The 22,151-nt window shown below is 38.9% G+C and overlaps 1 protein-coding gene across 4 annotated transcripts; it reads left to right on the top strand.

Moving 5' to 3' along the window:
- Nucleotides 1-30: 30 nt before the first annotated feature.
- LOC139750977 (TIMELESS-interacting protein) lies at nt 31-16,601 on the top strand. 4 transcript variants are annotated; one of them, XM_071665975.1, is made up of 8 exons: nt 31-99; nt 1,978-2,059; nt 2,554-2,805; nt 3,159-3,240; nt 5,682-5,880; nt 9,418-9,633; nt 12,403-12,562; nt 13,661-16,601. In XM_071665975.1, the coding sequence occupies exons 3-8, from the start codon at nt 2,658-2,660 to the stop codon at nt 13,699-13,701; spliced, it is 846 nt and encodes a 281-aa protein (XP_071522076.1). In that variant the 5' UTR covers nt 31-99; nt 1,978-2,059; nt 2,554-2,657; the 3' UTR covers nt 13,702-16,601. The 4 variants fall into 4 exon arrangements, with proteins under 4 accessions (XP_071522076.1, XP_071522077.1, XP_071522078.1 ...); XM_071665977.1 differs by lacking the exon at nt 31-99 and adding an exon at nt 373-391; XM_071665976.1 differs by lacking the exon at nt 1,978-2,059 and having other exon boundaries at nt 44-99.
- Nucleotides 16,602-22,151: the final 5,550 nt, after the last annotated feature.

The following is a 22,151-nucleotide window of genomic DNA, read 5'->3' as shown; positions in this document are numbered from 1 at the left end:
TTTTTTTAATTTCAATGTCAGAAAAGAACCACCTTATCAGCTTGTTTGGTTACAAATACAGCGCGCCATCAGGACCTATGTCACCTTGCCGTCACTAAAGTAAGTAGTTATGTTGTGCCTTTTTCCCTTCTGCTGGTGACTCGTCTTAATCTTGTTGTGCAGCTTAGTTCCTTGATATTTTGTGGAGGTCATAGAGTAGGAGATTGGTGCCTTTCCACCTTGATTTTGTTCGGTGTGAATGAACAACATACCCTGGACGAAAGCAGTGTGACTCCTCATCGAAATTCGTTTAAGAAATAGCTGCTTATGTTTTAAGTGCTTTATATAATTCGTTGTGATTATAGAAATACACGTGGGTGGCCTGTTTATGATGTGCTGTGATATGAAATGTGTAAGTAGTTTGTCAAGGAAAGTTCGGTTGAATTCATGTTAAAGTAGGTAATACACTTGTAAAGAATGAACACAACATCTGAAAATAGTACCTAACATCTCTTGCAATTTGTGTTTATTTAAATGTAAAATATCCTTGCCCAAATAGTCTCAATACAGTAAAAACCATCGAATTCTCCCGAAGACCAACGAAATTGATTAATATTGGATTAGTTAAATGGGTTAGCAGACCTTTGGCCACAACTGATAGTTCATCCCTTACATTAGGTTAGGTTATGTGTAAGTTGTTTGGCTTGCTTTCCTTAGATTAGGTTAGGATAATAGAACTATACTTAAAAGTATTGATTTATGATAGTAAAAGTATTGATTTGTGATAGCAATGAAAGTCAGATTAATTTGGAAATCAAAGACAATCGGAAAAGCAATTTCAACTAAACCCAACTTGTTATGGAAGAAATAACAAACTTCTGGCGGGAGTGTTTTACTAAGATAGGGTTCAGTTCTGTACTGTCTCTTGTTGGTATGTCACACCTAGCAATACTTGTTTTTCTTTTCATTACAGAAAAACTAAACTTAATATAAACATGAATTGCACTAGTTGACTGGGTCTCCTTCAGTAATACAGGTGTACTTCAATAGTTCTGCTGGAATCATTCCTAGTGGATTTCATTGTTTTTTGTGTGTTTTTTAGAGTTTATGGAAACGTAAAAATATACCTCGCGAAAATGCAGTTCCAGTGTAGTGTAGGACGTTAATAAAGAGAAAACATATTTGATCTCTCGTAACTAAGAAATATACTGGTAATACATTTGTACTGGACTGGTATTACAGACATTAGCTCAGATTTATATACGTTCTCTTGATACATTACAAGTGTATGCTTAAAATCATACTCTGCAGCTTTTATAATCTCTAAAATCACATTATCAAATATTGTAATCTCTAAGATTACACTCATTGTGGAACATGGTATGTCAAACAGGAGTGATTCATGGTTGAAATGAAGATCAAAATTGTGCAAAACATAAAAAAACAATGGAAAACATAATTTCAACTTCCGTATTGTTGTATGTCTGAAATGGTAATTTTTCAGGCTCTTTAATTCAACAACAAAATATAAGAAATTGGTACCACTTTTGTCAAAATCTGTCACCTTGAACACGCATGTTAGGGGTACCAACTGGCACCCGGAAAGTAATTTGCTCAGGCGTCCTGCTTATGCATGATGCCCATTGCAAATTAAAGTCCTGTTCATGGCACATAATGTACATCCTCCTGGCACTTTGTTATGATTCTGTAGAGCTTTATTTGGTTTGTGATCAATTTATAAACTGAATAGAACTAGAAAATAAGAAGAAAGTGCTAGGTGGATGTATTTTGTTGGCTATCTTTGACCCACATTTTACATAGGGTATTGCATGTAAGCGAGATGCTAAAGCAAATTACTTTCAGGACTCTGATAGGCATCCCACCTTTAGTTGGCACAAGGGAATTTGTATTGAGACATTAATGAATTATATATTTTATGGACCTTAAATATCACTTTTTAAAACTCAAAATTACAACTTTCCTCTGCTTGTTTTTTAGTTGGAAATGCTGCAAGACACATGATCAGTGGACATTTCGCAAAGATATTAAGCAAGTAGCAATAATTACTCATCAGTAAAAGGTAATTCTCTCGCCATTTTTCTTCCGTAAAAACATACTTCAGATTGTATTGGACATTTCAGGCCTGTAAGAATAATGTTTTTCCATCATTGTCAGAGAACGAAATAGTTTAAACCGAAGGTGTCATGTTCTTTCTGAAAAATTACAAATTATAAATAGCAAAGTAAGAGCAATTGTTTTTGAATTTGAGAAATACAAATGAATTCCCCATTAGATAGTTCCGTATTCCTAGAAATCATACAGTACCAGTATATATGGTTTTGCATAGATCTAGTTACCTTTTCATTGTCGCCATTACCAAATGATAGGTACAATATTGTGTACCTTTGGTGATTCTCCAAATACTTGACTCCAGCTTTGGCATATAAACACCCATAATTATACAGATTTGTCCTTTGAGTTTTAGTGATTACAGCTTTGCCTTGTGTGATGTTAACCTCACTGTTTTAACAATAGTTTACGCTAAAGCATCAGTTCCCCTGTCTTTTGATTCAGGTCTTATGAAGATCAACTGTCCAGCAGTAAAATTTATGGAAACTGAATGTGGAAGTAAATGCAAGTTATAGTACTGACTGAAAGAAATTGCCTCCTGTGCCATCATGGAACTCAGTGTGGAAGAGATGTTTGGGTATCGTGAAGCAGAAAGTCTCAGAGGCTCAGGCTCAGAAGTTGAAGATGATGACAATGAGGATGATGATGGAGGGCAAAACAATCCAATGGAGGAAGCAGTTGAGGATCCAGAACCTGGTAGGCTAATTATTTTTTTATACTTTGTAATTTTAGATATGAATATATTTATCTTTTTCGCTCTAATGATAATGAGGAAATGCTCCATGCACTGTGAAAGTTGATTATAACCAACTTGGATTCCCTGGGTTATGAGGGGCTTTTAAAGTGAGTCTGATTAATTAAAATTTGTGTAAAGTTGTAATTTCAATGACAGCATCTGCTACATCATAGATACTCTGTGCATGTACAACTTTATTTTCAATATGTAGGGCAATATGCATGTACAGCTAGAGTTTTTAGTGAACAGCAATCTACCTTTTTGTATTTAAAGTATGAGTTATGAGTGATTAAAGTATGCTTGTTTGTTCCAGGTCAGGAGCCATCTTCAGAGCCACAGCCAGTGAAACCCAAAAGAGTGATTAAGAATCCCCAGCCAAAACTTGATGCCCAACGGTTAGTTTTCTGAATTATATAGGAGTTACATTTATATTTCTTGCCCATGGAGAGGACCCCATGAGCATTTGAGAGCACTTACTTTGTGGAGGTTAAAGCACGGTTATCCCCCAAAATTGGGTGCATATGTTTCACCTCTTTCAATTTTCATAATTCATATGAGGTCAGCAGATACTTGTTTACCAGGATTTGACAGAATAATGAACCTCCCAGACCTGAGACTTGCAGTGCAAAAATAAGGTGACATGCAGTAGCTTGCAGTCCACATTTTATTCAATTCAATAACCACTCATGCTGTAGAAGTATTTCTTTACATATGTTTCAACAAGTTTTGTATTTAATTTCATGTCATGTCCTCTGGTTGTTCTATCCCTACATCTCTTGGAGAACTTTTTTTTTTTTTTTTAAAATCCAAAGGTTGTGATCAGGTTACCCCTCACTTAACTCTTCCAAAATGGGCAAATTTTAGGCCTCTAATCTTTCCCTGCTACTCTATTTATCTATATCTCTGATGCCTGTTCCCTCTGAGAACTCCCTTCAAGAGGGTGGCTTTGATAAGTCTCCACTTATCTCCATCCTTTCATGCCTCCCTCATATACACTATTCCATGCATTCTTCCACCATTTCTCTCCCAGTAGTCTTCCACTCTATTTCCCCATGTCAAAGGTGGTCTTACTTTCACACCAGCCCCTTTAATTGTACTGTCATACTCTTTCCCAGTAAACTCATCTTTCCTCCTTTTCTTATGCCCAAACCACCACAAAATATTGTTTTGCCCACTCTACCACTTGACAATTATTTCCCTTTGTGTTCCCTGCCATACCACATCTCTTATACAACCTACTCCCTTGGCACTTTGTTTTTCTTCAGTGAAGTCTTGAACAGTATTTTAAGTTTTTTCTTATGTATCTGCACACACCTTCAGCACTTGTGGTGAAATTTCATCTGGACTGTGAACCTTGCTTGCATGGGTCAAGACCCATGAGTATCATTTTGTAAAATATTCACCCCATTCCATCTCTGTGGCTATAGTGTCTGAAAAAAAATTGAACTTGTCATTTAGCTCTTTACATACCCATACGTTATACTTTACAAGCCTTCTCTTCTCTGAATTGCTTAGCTGTTTTTTAACTGACAATGTACATGTACTCCTGATCGATATATGTTAGTTTTTTTTTCCTGACTTGTCTACTATATTCGTTTCAGAGTTTCTTTGTTCCTCCTTTCTTAGTATACTCATGTCTTATTTCATTATACCTCTTACACCTTACAAATGCTGGCTGACTGAAGTGCCTCCTACTTTTTTGTCACAGCACATCTTAAAGATCTTTTACTTTGTGACATTTATTGAACCATTCCTCCCCATATTTTAACCTCTACATTTGAGGCTCATTGTATCTATGTTCCTTCTCAGTCATTGTGAATTTCATAGAATTTCACCACGATACCCAGGTTTTTGGCCACTAAATTCCTTTTCCAATTTTCTCTTACCATAGAAATTTTTTAATTTGTGGTTTCCACTGTTGTATCTCGTCTCATCTTTAACTAATTCACCACTACCACAAATTCAAGCTTAAGCATTACATGATCCATTTTATCCAGTTGTGTATTATATGATATTCTCAGTATCTATGCTAGTATGTGTTGAAATAAAATATAGTAATGAAAGAGCATCGAGGGACAGAGCGTCAGTCTGTCTCATCTTAGTTGTTCATTGACATGCTGGTTTAGGAATTTCTCCTGTACATGCTCATGATTCCATGTCACCGTGTGAATCCAATTTCCCCCTGTATTTTTCTTTACAGTGAAAACCCCCCTTGGATTTTATTGGACATGCATGAGGTAAGTGACATGACCAAATTGTGTTGTAAAATAGAGACACCAGTTCAACAGATTGAAAGGTTTTCTTCTCGCCAAGATGGTCCACCAGGCAGATCCTTCTTTAAGTTTAATTTATTCAGTTGTTGTTTATGGTGTGACTGTCATTTATGTTGAGACTATATCATTGGAACCTAAGCACATCATTGATTCTTCAGGTTAGAAGAACCTTAGTATGTGTTGTTACAAAGCTTTGCTTTTATACATTACAGTTCTTGTTGTTGACCAGTTCATTTCAGACATACATTAAAGAATAAAGTTAACAGCTTTAGTACTTTGTCATATGTGGAACCTCAGTTCATGTATTAGCAATTTTTATATATCCCTTGGTTATGAAGATGCATGGAACATTTTGGCAGGTTTTGGTTTTCAAGTCCATACACTTCTGAGTGGGGTTATCAGGGTGGACTTCTGGTTCTCCTTTAGTTGAATTTCTTCCTTACTTTAAGATTCAGTTTGTCATCCTCAACTAATTATTGATTTCAATAATTGTGATGTACGAGGTGGATTGTTATTTGATAAAGATATTGATAATGGTTATTCAAATTTTCAATTACCTGCAGGTTAGCAGGTCCAAGAGGCATTGCAGTTATCCAAAAATCTTATAAAGACACTAAATTCCGGGGAAAAGGACACGAAAAAGAAGATCTTGATGTTTTGCTGAAGAAACTAGAGCACTGGGCTCACCGTCTCTTCCCAAAGCTTCCCTTTAGGGACACTTTAGAGCAATTGGAAAAACTTGGCTCGAAAAAGAATGTACAGGTATGTTACAAGATTCTTGTCATACATATAACATTCATTTATTTTTATTTTATTTTGCTTTGTCTCTGTCTCCTGCGTTTGCGAGGTAGCGCAAGGAAACAGACGAAAGAAATGGCCCAACCCACCCCCATACACATGTATATACATACACGTCCACACATGCAAAAATACATACCTATACATCTCAATGTACACATATATATACACACACAGACACATACATATGTACCCATGCACACAATTCACACTGTCTGCCTTTATTCATTCCCATCGCCACCTCGCCACACATGGAATACCATCCCCTTCCCCCGTCATGTGTGCGAGGTAGCGCTAGGAAAAGACAACAAAGGCCCCATTCGTTCACACTCAGTCTCTAGCTGTCATGCAATAATGCCCGAAACCACACCTTTCCACATCCAGTCCCCACACTACCTTCCCTGGTTTACCCCAGATGCTTCACATGCCCTGATTCAATCCACTGACAGCACGTCAACCCCAGTATACCACATCGATCCAATTCACTCTATTCCTTGCCCGCCTTTCACCCTCCTGCATGTTCAGGCCCCGATCACTCAAAATCTTTTTCACTCCATCTTTCCACCTCCAATTTGGTCTCCCACTTCTCCTCGTTCCCTCCACCTCCGACACATATATCCTCTTAGTCAATCTTTCCTCACTCATTCTCTCCGTGTGCCCAAACCATTTCAAAACACCCTCTTCTGCTCTCTCAACCACGCTCTTTTTATTTCCACACATCTCTCTTACCCTTACATTACTTACTCGATCAAACCACCTCACACCACATATTGTCCTCAAACATTCATACTTTACATATTTTTTTTTTTTTTTATATAAGAGGGTATTTTTCAGTTATGTGTGTGGACTTTGATCTGCAACAGGACAGAGTGAGGTTGAGATGATGTAGAGGCAGTTTAAGACTGCAGTTTTTGGAGGCTGCCAGGGAGGTGTGCACTTTTGTATGTATAGGCTTTGGAAAGAAAGGTTCAACTTGTTTGGTGGATTGAAGATTTAAGGAAGTTTTTGGAGGAGAGGAAAAGTTTGGAAAAAGCTAAAGCTGCCAAAAAGTAATGATGAATGGAAGGCAAGCATTTTAGAAAATAAAGCCAGTAGAAAAGTTAAATTGATGTTATAAAGGAATAAAAGGAAAGCAGATAAGGATGTCTGGTAAAGGGTGAATGAGAAATTTAAAGAAAATAACAAGCTGCTCAAAAAGGAGGGATATAAACATAAAGTTATGAGTAAGAAGTAAATGAGTATCGGACAAATCTGGGAGAATGCTTGTAACAAGGATGAAATTTTAAGAAGTGGAGAGTATTTTGACCTATTGACAGCAGCTACTTTAGATATTTAGTGTAACCTCAATTTTCAATGAATTTCGACAGAAAATGATTGGTATTTTTTGTCTTGCTTTACAAAAGATTATTTTTCTGATGCCTGTTCCCACCTGGAATGCTCTTAAAGGGTTGGCCACGGCAGTAGAATCTCCATAATTAGTGAACTCCAGTGCTATCTCGCATTGCAATTTTATGGCTCCTGAGCAGTTGAGTTGAAAATAAAAATGAGCAAAGGGTGGAGACATTATTTATGATATTAATAGTTGTTTCCCGACTCATTAGAATGGTTTACAACTCCTGACAACTCCTGGGGTTCTATAGTGCCCCAGACCACGTATTTCATGCTTGCAGTCAACTGCTGGATGCAGCACATAGCATATATTGGATTAAAGTATTACTTGGATATAGTGGTGAAAGTGTTGTTTCTGTTCCAAATATAGAGGTAAGGAGAAACAGAAGGACATTACATAGGAGGAAACAATAAGCAACAATAAAGCCTCTATGGATGGGAAAAATTTGGGGGTATAAAAGAAGTGGTGAGCATGATGTTGAAAAGTGTAAGTGAAATGGTGTGGAGTGAATTATGAAAATGTGTAAGGAAGCATGGGAAAGTGGTCAGATGCCTAATGACTGGACAAAGGCATTAATTAATTCACTGTATAAAGGAAAGGGGAGCAAAAGTATTAAAGATTACAACTCCTAAGCATATTAGGCAAAGCTTATGTCAGTATAGTGATTGGTTGTGTTAAAATGATTAAGAAATCCCTTTTGATTAATAGTGGATGGATTGTCTTGAGAGAGAACAAGTAGATCAGATATTTGCACTGAAACAAGTACTGTAGTAGAGAAAATTTTAGAGAAAAATGTGTATACAAGCATGGATTTTGAAGAAGTGGGATGTAAATTTTCACATGAATATGTTGCCTCTTTGTTAGCAAAATCAGATTTGGATTGAATGGTGTGCCAGTTCACTGGTTTGTGGAAGGAGGATTTTGAAAGTGAATGCTAATAAAATAAATTAAGTCCATGTATTCAGTAATTGCAATGACTGCAAAAGGAGAGCCTTCTCCCATTTAGTTGATATTTATATATTATTTATTATACTTTGTTGCTGTCTCCCGCGTTTGCGAGGTAGCGCAAGGAAACAGACGAAAGAAATGGCCCAACCCCCCCCCCCCATACACATGTATATACATACGTCCACACACGCAAATATACATACCTACACAGCTTTCCATGGTTTACCCCAGACGCTTCACATGCCTTGATTCAATCCACTGACAACACGTCAAACCCGGTATACCACATCGCTCCAATTCACTCTATTCCTTGCCCTCCTTTCACCCTCCTGCATGTTCAGGCCCCGATCACACAAAATCTTTTTCACTCCATCTTTCCACCTCCAATTAGGTCTCCCTCTTCTCCTCGTTCCCTCCACCTCCGACACATATATCCTCTTGGTCAATCCTCACACCACACATTGTCCTCAAACATCTCATTTCCAGCACATCCATCCTCCTGCGCACAACTCTATCCATCCATTTAGTTGAATGTGGTATATATAACTAGATGGTGAAGGGTAAGTGGGGAGTTTGCTTAAAAAAAAAAAAAGAAAAAAAAAAGTTTGAGCTTGTTAAAAGTGTGTTTTTGTGCTAGAATTCTCCCTTGCCTTTCCTAATGTATCCAGCCCACTTTCCCACACTGAATTTAGCTCTTCTTATGATGACTTTCATGGGTTCAAGGAAGATGGTTTAAATAGCTGGGTCTAAGAAATGTGGTAGTATTAAAGTCATGAATAAAGCATGCAAGCACAGTTTTAGCTGGTGATTACAGTATTTTTGTCATACTACCCTTCACAGTATTTAGCTATTTCTTCTTCAGTTGTTTAGGACAACTGGCCTTTTCTGTTTAAGCCTGTGTATCTCACTTATGGCAAATATGGCTTCAATGGCTCTGTAGAGTTGCTTGGTTTAAGGTTTAGTGTGATTCTAGCTCAGAATCCTGCATATTACAAGCTCATAGCTGACCTTTTACATTGAGGACTTACTATATTATTACTTGATCTGTTTGCTTATACATTCTACATTTGAAATTGTTGAAATGTTTATTTGCTGGAATTTTGCACTGGATGCAATTATAAGCCAGCTCATTTAATATACTTAATTTTGTTACTTAATTTCAGGTCCTTATAAAACGTTTTAGATTAGACTTGTTCACTGAAAATGAACCAAATGGCTTAGGGGAGGACAATGTAAAACGAGGTATAGATGAAGAAGAGAACATAGAAGAACCTCCAGTTGACGTTTTTGATGAGTTGCTGGGTAATAGTGGCTTCCCTGCATCCCAGTACACTCCTTTACCAGAAATGACCACAGAAAGTCCAAGCCAATCTAGCAAGGTATTATCACATTTTTATTCTTTGTAACTAAATTGAATTGATTTGTGCAGCTGTTTTTTCATGCATGTTCACTATTCCCCGCAAGAGAGGTAGTGTCAAGAACAGACGACTAAGCCTTTGAAGAAATTAATCTTAGATTGGCTCCTAATACAGGAGAGAATGTTCAGCCCCCCCCCCCAATCTCTCTCTCTCAAACTCTTGCCCTTTGTACTTGCCTTATACCTGCAGTGGATACATTAGCAGTATTCTTTCTCTAGTGGTAATGGAATTGATTTATTTTTAGTGTTTTGTAATTACCCCAGGACCCTCTTTTAAGAAATTCTTGGTGTAACCCCAGGATCTCCTTTCAAGAGGCTTATGCAGCCCAAGGCAGTACTACCAGTAGCATGGAAATAATGGACTCCTTTTGGAGTCAGATGTTCTTTGATCAGCCTGTGCTTCCAGTGACATAGCTCACCAAAGCTGACTTCACTCATGGCATAACTGCATGCGGGCAGGCAATCTGGGAGCACCTTTTTTGTGAAACTGATGATGGTGATGATAATAGTAATAATATTTACTTATTCTTGATTGCCATTTCCCACATTAGTGAGTTAGGGCCAGGAAAGAGAAAAACAAAGACCCACCCACTCATATACACACGTCGACCCTGGTATACCACATTGTTCAAATTCACTCTATTCCTTGCACGCCTTTCACCCTCCTGTATGTTCAGGCCCTGATCGCTCAAAATCTTTTTCACTCAATCTTTCCACCTCCAATTTGGTCTCCAGCTTCTTGTTCCCTCTACCTCTGACACATATATCCTCTTGTCAATCTTTCCTCACTCATTCTCTCCACGTGACCAAACCATTTCAGCAGTCTCTTCTGCTCTCTCAACCACACTCTTTTTATTATCACACATCTCTTACCCTTTCATTGCTTACTCGATCAAACCACCTCACACCACACATTGTCCTCAAACATTTCATTTCTAACACATCCATCCTCCTCCACACTACCCTATCTATAGCCCATGCCTCACAACCATATAACATTGTTGGAACCACTATTCTTTCAAGCGTATCCATTTTTGCTCTCCAAGATAACGTTCTTGCCTTCCACACATTCTTCAACACTCCCAGAACCTTCGCCCCCTCCCCGTGACTCACTTCTGTTTCCATGGTTCCATCTGCTAAATCCACTCCCAGATATCTAAATCACTTCTTTTCCTCCAGTTTTTCTCCATTCAAACTTACCTCCCAGTTAACTTCTCCCTCAGCCCTACTGAACTAATAACCTTGCTCTTATTCACATTTACTCTCAGCTTTCTTCTTTCACACACTTTACCAAACTCAGTCACCAGCTTCTGCAGTTTCTCACCCAAATCAGCCACCAGCACTGTATCTCCAGCAAACAACTGACTCACTTCCCAAGCCCTTTCATCTACAACAGACTGCATACTTGCCCCTCTCTCCAAAACTCTTGCATTCACCTCTCTAACCACTCCATCCATTAACAAATTGAACAACCATGGAGACATCATGCACCTTTGTTGCAAACCAACATTCACTGGGAACCATTCATTTTCCTCTCTTCCTACTCGTACACATGCCTTACATCCTTCGTAAAAACTTTTCATTGCTTCTAACAACTTGCCTTGCACACCACATACTCTTAATACCTTCCTCAAAGCAACTCTGTCAACCCTATCATATGCCTTCTCCAGATCCATAAATGCTACATATAAATCCATTAGTTTTTCTGTTTCTCACATACATTCCTCAAAGCAAACACCTGATTCGCACATCCTCTACCACTTCTGAAACCACATTGATCATCCCCAGGCTGATGCTCTTTGCATGACTTTACCCCCTCGATCAATACCCTCCCATATACTTTCCCAGGAATACTCAACAAACTTATACCTCTTTATCCCCTTTGCCTTTGTACAGCAGCACTATATGCATGCATGCTGCCAATCCTCAGGCACTTAAGCATGAACCATACATACATTGAATATCTTTACCAACCAGTCAACAACAGTCACCGCCTTTATTTAACAAATTCCACTTTATTACCATCCAAACCCGCTGCCTTGCTGACTTTTATCTTCCGCAAAGATTTCACTACTTGCATTTACATACATATACTTATATACATACATACATATTCATATACTTGCTCTCCTTCATCATTCCTAGCGCCAACCCTACCCCACAGGAAACAGCATCACCAACCCCCGCATCAGCAAGGTAGTGCCAGGAAACAGGCAAACAAAGGCCTAATTTGCTCACATTCATTCTCTCTCATGTGTAATGCACCGAAGCCACTGCTCCGTACCCACAGACCTTTCCATGGCTTACCCCAGACACTTCACATGCCCTGGTTCAGTCCATTGACAGCACGTCAACCCCTGTGTAATGCACCGAAGCCACTGCTCCGTACCCACAGACCTTTCCATGGCTTACCCCAGACACTTCACATGCCCTGGTTCAGTCCATTGACAGCACGTCAACCCCAATTCACTTTATCTTATTTTTGTTTGTGAACTGGAAGGCCCAAAAAATCAGATGTGTACTGTATTGTCTTTCTTATGCAGGGAAGTTTATCATATGGAGTTGATATTCTGTTTTTGCTGTATACAGTGATCAGCTTTAAATTAATTCAGCTGAGCTTAATTATTTAGTTAACATATGATTTTTGATTATCATCCAGATGAGATTTAGGTTATTGCTTAGCATAGCCATTAATGCATGAATGATATTGTCTACAGTAAATTGTTTACAGACATTAACAAGTGAGCAGCGAGAAAGATTAGAAGAAAAGAAGAGACTTGCAGCAGAGAAACGCCTAACAAGGATGAAGGAGCAGGAAGAAGAAAAAGCCAAAGATGTGGCATCATTCACTGAAAATTCTGAACCTGAAATGGAATCGCAGGATATTTCTGGTACAGTTCAGAGATTTTCTGTATGAAGTTGAAATTCTGGTGTAAACTATGAAAGGCAAAAGGGTATATAGAAAAGATTTTCTTTGACAATTCTTTGAGTTTTAAAGGAAAAGACAAAAGTCTGTGTAGCAGTTTTGATGTAGAACAAATAGAAGCATCACTGAAGTGGGCATAAAAGGGGAAGTGGTTATAGTTAGTGATAAAGTTAGGTGATGCAGTGAGTATTTTGAAGGACGTGAAAGTGTTTGAGGATAGTTTGGCAGATGTAGGGTTGGGGTGGTATACGAAATGAGAGTCACAGAGAGTGGTTTGGTGAAGAGAGAACAGGTGGTGAAAGCCTTATGTGGGATGAAATGAGAAAAGGTGTTGAATTTATTAATAAAGTGGGTGACTGTGTTGCTGATTGGCTAGTTAGGATTAAAGTATATGGATCATGGTGAAGTGCCTGAGGATTGGAAGAATGCATGTATAGTGCCATTGTATAAAGGCAAGGGGAATAAAAGTGAGTGTTTAAACTACAGAGGTATAAGCTTGTTGAGTGTACCTGGATAGTTGTATGGGAGGGTAGTGATTGAGAGGGTGAAGACTTACATATGTAAAGAGCATTAGATTAGGAAGGAACAGTGTGGTGTCTGAAGTGGTAGGATATGTGGATCAGATATTAGCAATGAAGTATGTGAGAAATACTTGGAGAAATGGATGGATTTGTATGTAGCATTTATAGATCCAGAAAAAGCATATGTAAGGCTTGATAGAGATATTTCGTGAAAGATCTTAAAAATATACTGTGAGAGAAAAGCTGCCAGAAGCAGTGATGGCAAGTGTACAAGTAGGAAAACACATGGCTCCAAGTGACGCTTGGTTTACAGCAGGGGTGTCTGATGGTATTGAAATAATTTTGTACATATTAAATAATATTTTGTATTTGATACATCACAAAATGTGAGCACATATAATTCTTTCTTCTTTCTCAAGTATAAACCATGAGGATTACAGTATTGTGTTTAGCAAATGGATGCACTTTATTCACATTGGGAATTACATTCTACAACCTATCAGTAACAAAGAAGTAATTTGTAACATTTTATTTTATTCCAGCTTTTGCATCTGAAGATGGGACAGCCACAGGGTCATCTTAGCAGAAGCTCTGGAAATCATTTGCTGATCTTGGCAAGACCTACAGGAGAAACATCAATAGACAGAATGTTCTTAGGCTTGAAGATGTGATAATTTAAACAGCATTTTAATATTTTTGAATGAAATAGTTGTAGTAAAGGCAAAATGAAGATCATCGTTAAGATGAAGGTACAGTATGAGATGGTCATGTTATGTAGATATTTGCTAAGAACGGGGAGTAAATATAAGAGGATGTTTATGTGAGGTTACTGAATGTAATAGAGGAAGATTAAAGACAGGATGGAAAGACAGGTTAAGTGTGGGTGAAAAGAACTTGTGAGAAGGCTGTCCTTAGAGAATTCAACAAAAATATGTAGACTAAAAGTGGTAGTGCAAAAATCAGTTGCTAAAAGAACAATTTCTTAAAAGTAAACATTAATTGTAAATATTAAAGAATTTTAAACTTATTGCATAGGAAGAGACACTAATATGATCCTGTATCGTTAACTTTACACAAGCACATCACACTTTTGTGCATTGGATATGGAAGACGTTGGCCATACTTGTTCTCAATATTGTTAGCAGAATCACCAGTCTCTTGGGAATTTGGGCATCTAAAGTTTGTCAGCCTTGAGGTTACAGCTGGGGACCTAACTTTGAGAATGGATCTTCACAAAAGTTGCATGAAGCCTCAGCATGTCTATAGTTGCTATCACAAAGTTATAGTTGTTCGGATAGATAGAATGTAAGATAAATACATGAGGATGTAGTTAAAGCATTCAGTAAATTTGTGTAAGGTTTAGGCTTGTGGAAAGAATGCAAGACGGGAGTTTACAAGGGGAGTGTATGATAATACAATCAAAAGGGGGCTGATGTTTGAGGAAGACCATGCGTGATTTGAGGAAATTGAAGTGGAAGAGCACTGGAGGGAGAGAAATGGGAAAAAAAATGCATGGAATGGTGTATAGGGGGAGGCCTGTCAGGCCAGGGATAAGCGAAGAAATTTGCTGTGGCCACCTTGATGGGACTTCCTAGAGGGAATGGGCTTCAGATAATATACATATTTTCATACAGAAATATTTTTATAATATACTTGCATTCCTTCTGGATGGCTTATTCTAAGATACTTAAAATATAAAGTAGGCTGTTCTCTTGTCCTCTAGTTTCAATTACTTGGGAAAAATTGTTCTTTCCCAAGGTGCAAGCATTCTAAATCCACTGGAAATGAAAATCTTGGGCCACATATTTTGTAATCTTGTTCCCAGTGTTCATCCAAGGTAGAAGCACATGCAGCTCCACACCGTGCATTTGCTTATCTCTCAGGCAGGTGATTGTATACCGTCAGGTTGCTTGCCTCCTCCATTGGGTCAGGTCTTGCACTCATTTTTTCAGTTTAATGATCTGCAGATTAAGATGTCTCCTTACGGTGCCTGGCATACTCTTGGAGAACACTTTCATCTCTAGCATGTCGGCCATATCCATCTTCCACTTCTTTGCTGCTAAAGAGAAAAACTGCTTAGATCAACCTTCACCTGGAACTTCTCACCCTCCTCCCCTATACTTACCTTCCACATCACATATTTATAGCACCTGGGATAATGTAATGTATACTAAGATGACAGGTTAGGGAGATAAGGAAACACAAGCAAAGTTCGGGAGAATGTACGGTACAGTTAGACAAGTTGTGGAAATAACGAAATACAAGCAAACCTCTTAACTCTTATCATACACTTTCTCCTGATCAATATATGTAACATACAAATTACTCCTTTCACCAAATACTCTCACACTGACATTTTAAAGAAAACATCTGTATTAGGATTCTCACCTTGAGCCATAATGATAATCCTGGTTTGGCATTCGGCAACACTGTCACCTGTTCTATCTATTACCTCTGATGCCTGTCCCCTTCTAGAACTCCCTCAAGAGGGTGGCCACAGTAATAGTCTCCATAACTAGTGAACTCCAGAGCCAATTCTTAGCCTTTAGTGCCTCATCCTTAACAGGGCACTGGCAGAAGGCAACTCTGGTGCAGCATTAGCAGAAGTTTCTACCTAATGTTCCTACTGACTTCACCAAATGCTTCTACCTACTGCTCCTGCCTAAATGTTCCCTCCTATCTATTGCTCCGAACACTTCCCTGAAAGGCAAGAGCCAGGGCATAGTGCTCACTGTAGGAAAGTCTAGTGACAAAGAACGAGCTGTGTGAGTAGTGTTGTTATGTGACAGATTGTATGTTTGTGGACAATGCCAGTAGTCCACATGTGGGTAAGGCAGAAAAAAAGATAGCTACCCATGTAAGAGGAGTGCAACGTGACCACTACAGTGCTGGCTCACTAAGCATATGTAAAGGGGATTATTTCTCTGGTCATTGGCTGCCTACCAGCTACTACCCACTGTCATCTCTTTTCATGAAAAATTCAACTGCACTTCCATTCACTCCAGCTGCTAAGCCACACTTCATATAATGCAAAGCTTTCAACATCCCTTTTCACCAAGCCATTTATTGTAACACTTGCTCTGCGTACCTCCATGTCCTAAACGCCCAGCATCTGCCATCCATTCATCTAATACATTCTAAAGTCCTTCAAAAGACTCTTCCCATCAAGTGACCTATTATCACTTCACCATCTGCTACCTGTGTTCACCTTTCAAAACATTTTCTTGTCCTTGTTGTTTCTGAATACTTTCACCCTCTCTTTCATTTGTTCTTTCATTAAATATTATAGTTTTTTATAGTTATTATCTTGAAATATATAACCATGCCACATGCTAGAATAATGTAAGACTGACATTTCAAAAATGTAACTTCAAAATCCAAAAAATAAAATGAACTACTTTTGATGTGCAATTCCTATGTTTATAAATACCTGTGAAATTATTATCTACCTAATGTACCCAAAATAAAATACTTTTGAATCTTGTAAGTTTTTTGTCCTAAACTTGCACAATAAATGAAATCAAACTACTCGTTTATCCAATGAAATAATCATAGCAAGTTATTTTATTTTAGAATTTCATCAGTTTGTATTAGGTACGAAGAAACTAAAAAAAGAATATTAAAATGCATACCAGGAATTATTTACTTGACCCTCAACCCTACTGTACCTAATAACCTTACTCTTATTCACATTTACTTTAAACTTTCTTCTTTCACACACTTTACCAAACTCAGTCACTAGCTTCTGCACTTTCTCACATGAATCGGCCACCAGTGCTGTATCATCAGCGAACAACAACTGACTCACTTCCCAAGCTCTCTCATCCACAACAGACTGCATACTTGCCCCTCTTTCCAAAACTCTTGCATTCACCTCCCTAACAACCCCATCCACAAACAAATTAAAATGGAGACATCACACACCCCTGCCACAAACCTACATTCACTGAGAACCAATCACTTTCCTCTTCCTACACGTACACGTACCTTACATCCTCGATAAAAACTCACTGCTCTAACAACTTGCCTCCCACAACATATATTCTTAATACCTTCCACAGAGCATCTCTATCAACTCTATCATATGCCTTCTCCAGATCCATAAATGCTACATACAAATCCATTTGCTTTTCTAAGTATTTCTCACATACATTCTTCAAAGCAAACACCTGATCCACCTCATCAAGTAAATTGGGAGGTAAGTTTGAATGGAGAAAAACTAGAGGAAGTGAAGTGTTTTTAGATATCTGGAAGTGGATTTGGCAGTGGATGGAACCATGGAAGCGGAAGTGAATCATAGGATGGGGGAGGGGCCGAAAATTCTGGGAGCCTTGAAGAATGTGTGGAAGTCAAAAACATTATCTTGGAAAGCAAAAATGGGTATGTTTGAAGGAATAGTGGCTCCAACAATGTTGTATGGTTGCGAGGCGTGGGCTATGGATAGAGTTGTGTGCAGGAGGGTGGATGTGCTGGAAATGAGATGTTTGAGGACAACATGTGGTGTGAGGTGGTTTGATCGAGTAAATAATAGTAGGGTAAGAGAGATGTGTGGTAATAAAAAGAGTGTGGTTGAGAGAGCAGAGGAGGGTGTTTTGAAATAGCTTGGTCACATGGAGAGAATGAGTGAGGAAAGATTGACCAAAAGGATATATGTGTCAGAGGTGGAGGGAATGAGGAGAAGTGGGAGACCAAATTGGAGGTGGAAAGATGGAGTGAAAAAGATTTTGAGTGATCAGGGGCCTGAACATACAGGAGGGTGAAAGGCGTGCAAGGAATAGAGTGAATTGGAATGATGTGGTATTCTGGGGTCAACGTGCTGTCAATGGATTGAACCAGGGCATGTGAAGCATCTGGGGTAAACCATGGAAAGTTCTGTGGGGCCCGGATGTGGAAAGGGAGCTGTGGTTTCAGTGCATTATTACATGACAGCTAGAGACTGAGTGTGAACGAATGGGGCCTTTGTTGTCTTTTCCTAGCGCTACCTCGCACACATGATGGGGAGGGTGTTGTTATTCCATGTGTGGCGGGGTGGCGATGGGAATGAATAAAGACAGACAGTATGAACTATGTACATGGGTATATATGAATACGTCTGTGTGTATATATATATGTATACACTGAGATGTATAGGTATGTATATGTGCTGTGTGTGGACATGTATGTATATACAAGTGTATGTGGGTGGGCTTGGGCCTTTCTTTCGTCTGTTTCCTTGCGCTACCTCGCTAACGTAGGAGACAGCGACAAAGCAAAATAAATAAATAAATAAACCAGGAATTATTCTGCAAATTGAACTTAATAAATGCGAACTCCCCTTCTTGTACTTCAATTCATAAAATATGAAAGGGAAGAAAGAGCTAAGCAGGGAGTGCTCATCTAAGGTGTCTAGATGTGGGTGGATGCAACCTATATGAAAAGAGAAAGGTAGTATGTCTGAGGACAAAAAAAACTGGATGTTCTGGCTCTGAGTGAAACAAAGCTCAAGGGTAAAGAAAAGAGGAAGAATGGTTTGGAAAAGTCTTAGGAGTAAAGTTGGTGGTTGGTGAGAGGTTGAACCAATGAAGGAGCAGAACTACTACTGATGCAGTTGTGGAATGTGTCAAAAGTAGTAGGAAGTTAAAGTCTAGACTCAAGTGGGTAAAAATGAAAATGGATGATGAGAGATGGGTGATTATTAGTGCTTATGCACCTGACTAGGAGACGAAAGTCTTTTGGAAGCAGCTGGGTATTTTTATTTAAGAAACTGGTATTAGTGATGGATAATTGTACAGGCTAGAAAGAAGATTTGTAAAGGTTTTCAGAAAAGAAGAAACAACATTAGGAGGAAGAGTGGTGAGAGTGGATACCTAGTAGCGGTATACTTTAGAAAGAATGAGATATTTTGGAAGAAGCGGGATGGTGAAAGGTGCAAAAAGGAAAATGGTAACTGGTAATAAAAAATGCGATGGAGTGATTATTCTGAAGACTGTTGAACATGTCTGATGATAGGGTGTTTGAGTTCGGGTGGTATGCTAAGTGAGCAGTTTGGACAAGAATGAAGAGGTATTGAAAGCCTTATGTAAGAAAAGTTAGGATTTTCAATGTATCTATGGATCATGGTGAGGTGCTTGAGGATTGGTAGAATGCACTTACAGTGTCACTGTATAATGGCAAGTGCACATCTCCAGTTAAAAGTTTGATGAGTGTACGTACATAGGAAGTTGAACTAATCCCTTCACCTGTTTCTAAGGGGGATAAAGGCAAGTGTTCATACTACAGTTATAGGTTTAAGTGTAACTAGTAACTTGTATGGAAGTTGCCCTAGTCCCTTCACCTGTTTCTAAACTCATTCCCCACCCAATGGCAGCTGGTATATTATATCCAGGTTTTCTTTATCTGTACTCAGTCATGAAAACATACAGTTTAACATGATATTTTCAGTTTCCTTGTGGTTTTACCTGCATATATATTATTTATATTAATCATACTTAATCGCTGTTTCCTATGTCAGCAAGGTGGTGAAAGTAAACATACGAAGAATGGCTCATCCACTCATATACACATATATGCAATGAACATCCATACATGCATATATACGTACATATACATATCAACATACACATATACACACATGTACATATTCATACTTGCTTGCCTTATAGCATCGCTACCCCCAGCTTCAGCAGCATATATTTATATTTTTTTTATTATACTTTGTCGCTGTCTCCTGCATTAGCGAGGTAATGCACGAAAACAGACGAAAGAATGGCCCAACCCACCCACAGACACATGTATATACATACATGTCCACACACGCACATATACATACCTATACATCTCAACGTATACATATATATACACACACAGACGTATACATATATACACGTGTACATAATTCATACTGTCTGCCCTTATTCATTCCCGTCACCACCCCGCCACAAATGAAATAACAACCCCCTCCCCCCGAATGTGCGTGAGGGTAGCGCTAGAAAAAACAACAAAGGCCACATTTGTTCACACTCAGTCTCTAGCCGTCATGTATAATGCACCGAAACCACAGCTCCCTTTCCACATCCAGGCCCCACAAAACTTTCCATGGTTTACCCCAGACGCTTCACATGCCCTGGTTCAATCCACTGACAGCACATCGACCCCTGTTTACCGCATCATTCCAGTTCACTATATTCCTTGCACGCCTTTCACCCTCCTGCATGTTCAGGCCCCAATAACTCAAAATCTTTTTCACTCCATCTTTCCACCTCCAATTTGGTCTCACACTTCTCCTTGTTCCCTCCACCTCTGACACATATCCTCTTTGTCAATCTTTCCTCACTCATTTTCTCCATGTGACCAAACTATTTCAAAACACCCTCTTCTGCTCTCTCAACCACACTATTTTTATTACCACACATCTCTCATACCCTTTCATTACTTACTCGATCAAACCACCTCGCACCACATCTTGTCCTCAAACATCTCATTTCCAGCACATCCACCCTCATCCGCACAACTCTATCAATAGCCCACGCCTCGCAACCATATAACATTGTTGGAACCACTATTCCTTCAAACATACCCATTTTTGCTTTCCAAGATAGTGTTCTTAACTTTCACACATTCTTCAACGCTTCCAGAACTTTCGCCCCCTCCCCCACCCTGTGATTCACTTCCGCTTTCATGGTTCCATCCGCTGTTAAATCCACTCCCAGATATCTAAATCACTTCACTCCTCCAATTTTTCTCCATTCAAACTTATCTCCCAATTAACTTGTCCCTCAACCCTACTGAACCTAATAACCTTGCTCTTATTCACATTTACTGTCAGCTTCCTTCTTGCACACACTTTACCAAACTCAGTCACCAACTTCTGCAGTCTCTCACCCAAATCAGCCACCAGTGCTGTATCATCAACGAACAACAACTGACTCACTTTCCAAGCCCTCTCATCCACAACAGACTGCATACTTGCTCTTCTCTCCAAAACTATAGCATTCACCTCCCTAACAGCCCTGTCCATAAGAAATTAAACAACCACGGAGACATCATGCACCCCTGCTGCAAACCGACATTCACTGGGAACCAATCAGTTTTCTCTCTTCCTACTTGTACACATTCCTTACATCCTTGGTAAAAACTTTTCACTGCTTCAAGCAACTTACCACCCACACCATATACTCTTAATACCTTCCACAAAGCACCTCTATCCTCCTGATCCATAAATGCTACATACAAATCCATCTGTTTTTCTAAGTATTTCTCACATACATTCTTCAAAGCACTTCTGAAACCACACTTCTCTTCCCCAATCTGATGCTTTGTACCCTACCATATAATTTCTCAGGAATACTCAACAAACATAACTTTAATTTGAACACTCACCTTTATCCCCTTTGCCTTTGTAGAATGGCACTATGCATGCATTTCACCAATCCTCAGGCACTTCACCATGAACCATACATACAATGAATAACTTTACCAACCGGTCAACAACAGTCACTCCCTTTTTTAATAAATTCCAGTGCAATACCATCCAAACCCACTGCCTTGCTAGTGTTCATCTTGTGCAAAGTTTTCACTACCTCTTCTCTGTTTACCAAACCATTCTCCGTGACCCCTCTCACTTTGCACATCACCTCGACCAAAATGCCCTATATGTGCCACTCTATCATCAAACACATTCAACAAACCTTCAAAATACTCACTCCATCTCCTTCTCACTTCACCACTACTTGTTATTACCTCCCCTTTTGCCCCCTTCACCAATGTTCCCATTTGTTATCTTGTCTTGTGCACTTTATTTACCTCCTTCTAAAACATCTTTTTATTCTCCCTAAAATTTAATGGTACTATCTCAACCCAACTCATTTGCCCTCTTTTTCACCTCTTGCACCTTTCTCTTGACCTCCTGCCTCTTTCCTTCATACATCTCCCCATTCATTTGCACTACTTCCCTGCAAAAATCATCCAAATGCCTCTCTCTTCTCTTTCACTAACAATCTTACTTCTTTATCCCACCACTCAATACCCTTTCTAATCTGCCTACCTCACACCTTT

Source organism: Panulirus ornatus, chromosome 10, assembly GCF_036320965.1.
Source record: "Panulirus ornatus isolate Po-2019 chromosome 10, ASM3632096v1, whole genome shotgun sequence".
Classification (NCBI taxonomy): Eukaryota; Metazoa; Arthropoda; class Malacostraca; order Decapoda; family Palinuridae; genus Panulirus; species Panulirus ornatus.
Note: the sequence above shows the minus strand (reverse complement) of the source record. Positions and strands in the feature narration are given on the sequence as shown.

Bases quoted from the DNA above. Each gene is read 5' to 3' on its own strand.
- LOC139750977 (XM_071665975.1), top strand. From the start codon at position 2,658: ATGGAACTCAGTGTGGAAGAGATGTTTGGGTATCGTGAAGCAGAAAGT. The intron at 2,806-3,158 runs GTAGGCTAATTA...TGTTTGTTCCAG, and splicing joins AGTTGAGGATCCAGAACCTG to GTCAGGAGCCATCTTCAGAG. The intron at 3,241-5,681 runs GTTAGTTTTCTG...AATTACCTGCAG, and splicing joins CCAAAACTTGATGCCCAACG to GTTAGCAGGTCCAAGAGGCA.